This window comes from Dermacentor variabilis, chromosome 7 (assembly GCF_050947875.1).
Source record: "Dermacentor variabilis isolate Ectoservices chromosome 7, ASM5094787v1, whole genome shotgun sequence".
Lineage (NCBI taxonomy): Eukaryota > Metazoa > Arthropoda > Arachnida > Ixodida > Ixodidae > Dermacentor > Dermacentor variabilis.
Window position 1 is genome coordinate 50273606 of NC_134574.1, and position 6661 is coordinate 50280266.

General features: G+C 45.0%; 1 protein-coding gene across 1 annotated transcript; it reads right to left on the reverse strand.

The window, feature by feature from the left end:
• Positions 1–1050: 1050 nt before the first annotated feature.
• Positions 1051–4011, reverse strand: LOC142587426 (5-hydroxytryptamine receptor 1-like). Its single transcript, XM_075698439.1, has one exon. It carries the CDS (start codon positions 3766–3768, stop codon positions 2959–2961), a length of 810 nt encoding a protein of 269 aa, XP_075554554.1. The 5' UTR covers positions 3769–4011; the 3' UTR covers positions 1051–2958.
• Between the last annotated feature and the right edge of the window lie 2650 nt (positions 4012–6661).

Sequence of the window (6661 nt, forward strand, 5' to 3'; positions counted from 1 at the left end):
TCTAAGTGTTATCCTACTTTCAGTGCTGCCATTTCAAGTTTCACATTTCAAGAAAAATATTTCATACTTTTGTTTTATGCCATAAGCTAAGCCCAACTTCGAGCCATTTCTTTAAGTAATCGGAATTACCATCTCAGTACACGACAACACAACAATTAGCGAACTATTTCATATTCTAAATTGAAGTACGATCCTTGCAAGGTCATAATTGTGAATTTTTTGTCGGACGTAAAAATATGCGTGGGCATGTCAAGTTATGCGCGTAGTCAGCTTTCAGAAAGCGTCGTAAACAACAAATTGTGACAAGTGAAACCGTCAGATATTATGGCTTCTAAAAGTTTGCGGGTGCGAAAACGATGTCATGTTGTTTTCGCACAGTGTAGACTGACTAAGTACCCTTTTATAGCCCTGATACAGGCATTCGGGTGACTGAGTTTTGAAAATGAGAACCCGTATATAATGAATGACATGTCGAAAAAGTTGTTTTATTGTAAGCTTTATTTCCCATTATGTAAGTCTGGTTTGCGTAGTATTAAATAATGTTTTTGTCACTCCTTTACATCTGCATACCACGTTTACCTCAGCAAAAAACTTTGGACACCACAATAGCCCTATTATCACATTGCTTTTAGATGGCACTGCTCAGTTTTTTTTCTTCACTTAGAACAATCTAAATAATCTCTGCAGAGCTTGGTAAACGATGCTGCTCATACTGCAAAGCCCTAAAAAATATATCTCAATCATCTGAAGGTATTTGTATTCTTATATATTATTCAAAACCGGTAACCTAAGAAGTCTATATCATTCTCACTAAAGATCATTATGATTATTTTAATTAATGACCTCAGTTTGCTTTGCTACTGCCTCTGAAAAGTTTGAGATGTTTATTTGTCCTAATGAACTTGATGTAAGCAATTCACGTAAGTTATGTTCTTAATATTGTAAGTATTGTTCCTGCTTGTGGCAAATACTAATATATCAATATTCAACAATGTTTCGTGTTTTCTATTCACACTATAGTTACGACAAATACACTCTGTTGTTGCTGGATTTGATGGTACTTTATTGTCTTTCATTTCTCAATAAAATAGAAATTGTATGGCGTAACAGATTCATATATGAAAAATTATGTAACATTCTGAAAATTATTGGACTAATTGCACCTTCACTTACGTTTTTTATTACCTAGTCAACACGCTGCGAAGTACAGCAGTCAATACTACCAGCACTTGCTCGTTAGGCGCATTGTTGATTCCACCGAGTTGACCTTGCGAGCTCCTGCAAAAGAAAATTTGCAGTTTCACACGCAGACTAAGCGTCTGTGCTGCCCACTCCGTTTCGTCGCGCGAGAATTTCCGCTCAGCGACGGTACGCGATGCACGAACTTGCCCTACAGTCTATGCTGCTGAACAAATTTATTGTTTTCAGCTTAGAGGATGTGGCCCACAGACGAAGCCTCTATTTACTTGGAGAAATCGCGGGCCGCACGACGAGTGGCTGCTCAAAGTGCAGGTTTCAGTTATTTTAGCGCAGCCTGCCAGAGAAACAAAAACCACCTTAGTTTGCGTTTCATGTCATCGGAAAACCCAGATGGCTCTGGAAAGCGAACAATTTTCTTATACTTCAGTAACTAAATGCCCGCACGAAACAACCTAATAACAAATCCAAGTGGTTTTAAATGACCGGGACCAATAAAGACGACCTTGTAAAAATTCTGCGCTAACAAACGTATGGCCTTGATGTAAAGCAGTTGAAATAGTTGGAAAGTCGGTTATATATGTGCGTGGAAATGGAAAGCTGGTGAATTTCTGCGGAAAGGTTTTCGCATTGTTGTTTCAAAGGTGAATCGCAACTGTGCAACATCGTGTCTCACAGTTACAAATCAAACGAGGATTAGTCACAGCAGCGTGAGGGTTGAATCAAAAGCGCGCGTACCTGCGAAAGTTACAGCTCTTTTAAGCAAGCTGGCTTAACAAGACTTAGCCTGAAGCTGCTAAACAACATACCGTTGCAATATCCAGTCAACATTGCAAGTAGCAACTGTGAACACTCCTGTTCTTGGTGGAGGATGAAGACAGCTGAACAAGTAGGATTCAATGGTAAAAACAAAAAAAAACACAGTTAGTACCTTTATGTCACTGGGCACATGCGTTCTTCAGCGCGTTGAATTTAGTTCACTGCACGTTCAAAACTCCAGACACACATTTTCGTTGATAACACGACACCTCGGTCTTTCTGGAGGTGGCGTGAAGTAACATTATGCGTTGTGTCTCTAGTTGCCCCCGAGATGCGCACAGTATTCCAGCAGCAAGCAAACCACTTAATACAGAACAACGTCATTTATTCTTGAACATGGTGATTGGTACTCTGCTGCCTCTGCAGGTCCCGACTCAGGGAAACGCTTGTAACATACGAATGTATTTTAGGCAGAATAAAATCCACAGTCCTAACAGAACACATGGGGTGCATCAAACAGAAGTAGAGTTGATGAGGCTGTGGTGTAGAACACATAGCACAAAAGCGTCACTTAGCAGAAGCCACTCTGCTGGACAGTAAAACTCCAAACTTTCGGGATATCTTGTCAGCTGGTCGCACATAAATAGGCCCAATTGCCTGTAACAGTGGAACAAGACCATCCGCTTCACTCCCGCAACATCACGAATGATTCCATTTGCAACAACTACACACTTGACTACCAGATTGCGGATCTTAGAGTCACGCGCGAATGCTGCACCATTCTTCGCTGTTCAGTTCAAAAACGGAAACATTCGCAGGAGCATCATTTCACAGCAACGGTCAAGGAAACATAGTGGCTATAGGCGAGGCGCTTGAATCACATATGATGTGGCTCGCTTGGTTTTGTTGCTTCTTCTGCTGATTATCCTTGTCCATTTCGTTTAGATCACGAGCAACGTCGACTGTGGAGACTCGAATGTCTCCAGGCGACGTCCACCAGGGTCAGGCCCACGAGCGATGGTTGTTGTTTCTTCTCCCGAGCAGCTGCCCTGCTCCGTTCGCACTTCCACCAACCATTGCACCATTATCGTTGACTCGCCTGCCACATCGCAAGCACAAGAGGTCACGAAACGCCCGACGGAAATCATGATGGAATGTCACGTATATGACTGGATTCAGTGCTGAGTTAGTGTAACCAAGCCAAAGAGCAAGGCTGTGTGCCAGCTCTGGAAGGGGCTTACCACCGAGAGGTCTAACCAGTGCCAAAGCGAAGAAGGGCAACCAGCACGCTGTGAAAGCCGTCAGGATAATTCCTAATGTTATGGAAGCTTTGCGCTCCCTTACGGCGACCCTTAAACTCCTTGTGCGAGGTCCGGGTCTTGCCCTATGTTCGGCCTCGACGACCCTTTTTGCAGCCCTATGAATTCTCCAGTACATGGACAGCATGACCACGAGGGGTATGTAAAATGCCCCCAGTGTCGCGTACAGTTGGTACGCCAAATGTTGGCATACAAGGCAGGTGGGCATGGTAGGTGTTCCATGTTCGTTTCCCAGCACGAGCAGAGGTGGCACACTTATGAGTGCCGCCAGCAGCCAGACAGCGCCGATGCAAGCCCACGCTCTACGGGCAGTCCTTCGTACGCCATAAGTCAATGGTCGAGTGATTGCCAGGTAGCGATCCACAGATATCATGCACAAGTTTAGGATGGATGCGGTGCAAGATGCTACGTCCACGGACACCCAGGCATCGCAGGCCGCTCGGCCCAAGTCCCAGCGATGACCGGTAAGCTCGAGGTGCAGGGCTGGCGGCATGACCAGCAGGGCAACGCAGAGGTCGGAGGCGGCCAGGGAGACGAGGAGGTGGTTGGACGGGTGCCGTAGGCGGCGCACGAGGCAGACGGAGAGGCAGACGAGCGCGTTGCCAACTGCCGTTGCGACGATGAGCGCGCCTAGGCACACCACCAATGCCAAAGCACTCAGCGTGGTGGTGACGTGGCACGACACCACAGGTGCCGCTGCTACCGATGCTACTTCAGCCGCTCCAAGGCCAGTGGTGTTATCTGCACAAGAACAGTGGCAAATAATACTTAATATGCAATTCTTTGTTATTTTGTATACGCTGAATTTCTTTCGCCACCGCAGACTCTAACGTGGCGGGAAAATTATTTAAGCAAGAATGAAACAACTAGTATTTCCAACCTTTAAAATTTTGCATTGTATGCTCAATATGTGAACACAAGAACATGAAGGCTTCCCCGATCGCCTATTTCCCACTTCTGGAGTACCCGCTTATACCACCAACATTTACTCTATAAGCAAAACTGTACACACGTGGCTTCTTAGAGCTGCAGTACGTCTTAGAGATTGAAATTGAAGTTGGTAATGTATTCTAGGCAATCTATGTTAAAAGCCGCGCTGAATAGTCCGCGTCTGGCTCGAGCATAATTCGCGCAAATTAAATCTCTGAGTGCCTTGTCCGATCAATGGAAACAATGGATATGGTGGCAATATTTTCGCCTGCTTGAGAGTGTTAATATTCTCATGGTTCATGTCTCACATAAACGAGGCTGACTCCTTAGTCAATCAGATAACTTAATTGCACGCGATGTTGCTTTACATTGTGGATTTCACGTTAGGCCTTATGTCTCAGGTAACCCACTTACTTAGAGAAGATCCATATATGAGTGTTGTTAGCGTAAATGAAATTGTTAGGCGTGATTACTTCCTAGTATTTTAATAGAAGTGCATGCCTTTTTACTGTACAATTTATGGCATTGATGTTTAGACTACTGGCATATATGATTTTGTCAAAATTATATTGAACAGTCTGCCTCATATCCAATTTCGCAACAGTTATAAAAGATTAGTTTTGTATGTGTTGGTCTGGAAGACATTTCAGTGTGCTGAAGATGCTTACACCCTCAGTAGCTGTCACTTCGTTGGAAGGCAGAAAATTTCGAGCATTATCGATATCATCGATTCAAAATGGAATTAGTTCCTAATACAAGTCATTGGGTCAAGAAGGATAGTTTAGCGACCACTTCCATGGTTAGAAGCAGTGCAAATTTGGGACTTGTGTACCACGAACATGAACTTAATAGAAAGCTTTCTCACACATGACATGTGAAAGTGCGTTGTTAAAAGTTTATATGATATTGATTTTGCCGTTTCAGGTGATTGCTAAGGCGCTGTGACGCACTCGGACTATTGAATTAGTGATGCCGCATATTCCTAAGGACGCCCTTTCTGACAACAGGATGCTTTGTTAAAAAAATAAAGCTGTTGTCGTAGTTTTTGCCTGAAACAGATTCGAATATATACTTCCTTGTATTCCAATAATATACATTACTTATTTAAATTGTACCATTCTAAGACGTTATAAAATGGCATTATTTATAACTTTGTGCGGATCTCGGAAGTTGTGCGAGTGAAAACGGCACGTTTGGTGAAAGAACCCCCTAAGATTCCATAACCCCATAAGGCTTCCCTCACGTTACGTTGAAACGCAAGCTTCAAGAAAGCGCATATACACGGATTATTTTCGTCTCCCATTTAAACCCCCTTTCCCACAGGGCACCTCAATTTTATATGTCAGCTCCTCTACATAACCAAGCAGGCCACAATGCAAAATTCTCCAGATGAAATATGTATACTCCGAGACTGTGGAGACCAAGTCATCCGCACAGCAATGCCCGTCCTTTATGACACCAGCCTCTCGCCACAGCATTACTTCGGGTGCTCACTACGACGCGAGCCGAATTGCGCTGCATGGTGAAAACAAGTCCAGCGCGCATTGTCGTCGCCAACGTATCAGCTTCCCTCTACTGGATGGCATTGTGGCTGAAACAGAAAGACTCCACGCCACGACAAAGCTCGTTTCGTTGAAACAAACGGTGTCACTTCCTGCAGACAACACCTTGAGCTACGCGCTTCCCCACGTTGCATAAGCTTCCATTCTACGTGTCCGGTCGCGTCCACCTGCACGGCGAGACGGTTTTGGAGGCTGTGTGATCCCCATGAAACAATGCCTGGGCTCCGCAAAGGCGGCCTTATGTTTCCTGAAGATGCGGCGCTCTCATAAACTCACATACAGCTGTTCCCTTCACGAGCTCGAGCCCCAATGTACTCGCGCAATGAACTGCGTTCCGACGGGGTACAAAGACGACGAGGAAAACAGATGGAGGACAAAAGAGACGCCCACAAGCCGAAGAATCCTGTTTCGTGTTCGGCGGCCGTGCCTAACATAGCATTCCTGGTCTTCTTCTCATCGGATGAGACCGCTATTATTCTCTCGGCCAGTGTGCTTGTGCAGCTCAGTGCCAATTTTGTCTTTTATTCGCGCGGCGTTCCACGCGCCCCTCAGCGCAACATGACAGCGGAGTGGTTCCCGGGGAACGTTAATTGAATAGTCCTAATCAGAGGTCCCTCCACCCTCGACGTGTTTTTCTCACTTCACCGCCACCCTCGGAGTCGTTGCCTGGCGGATGGCGAAGATGAAATACTCGCCTTCTTGTGAAACCGACCTTTGTATGTACTCTACAGCATAGCACAACACGTTTACCCCGGAGTGTTTTTGCAGCGTGAATGAAGCGTTACTCCTCGTAGTATTTGTTGCCCGCACTGAACAGTTCTTGAGTATTCGTGGATGCTGTCTAATGTTCTTACTCGCGTGTTGAGCACTGCGGTATTTCAACAGGAAAGGTTG

Bases quoted from the DNA above. Each gene is read 5' to 3' on its own strand.
- LOC142587426 (XM_075698439.1), bottom strand. From the start codon at position 3,768: ATGCCGCCAGCCCTGCACCTCGAGCTTACCGGTCATCGCTGGGACTTG.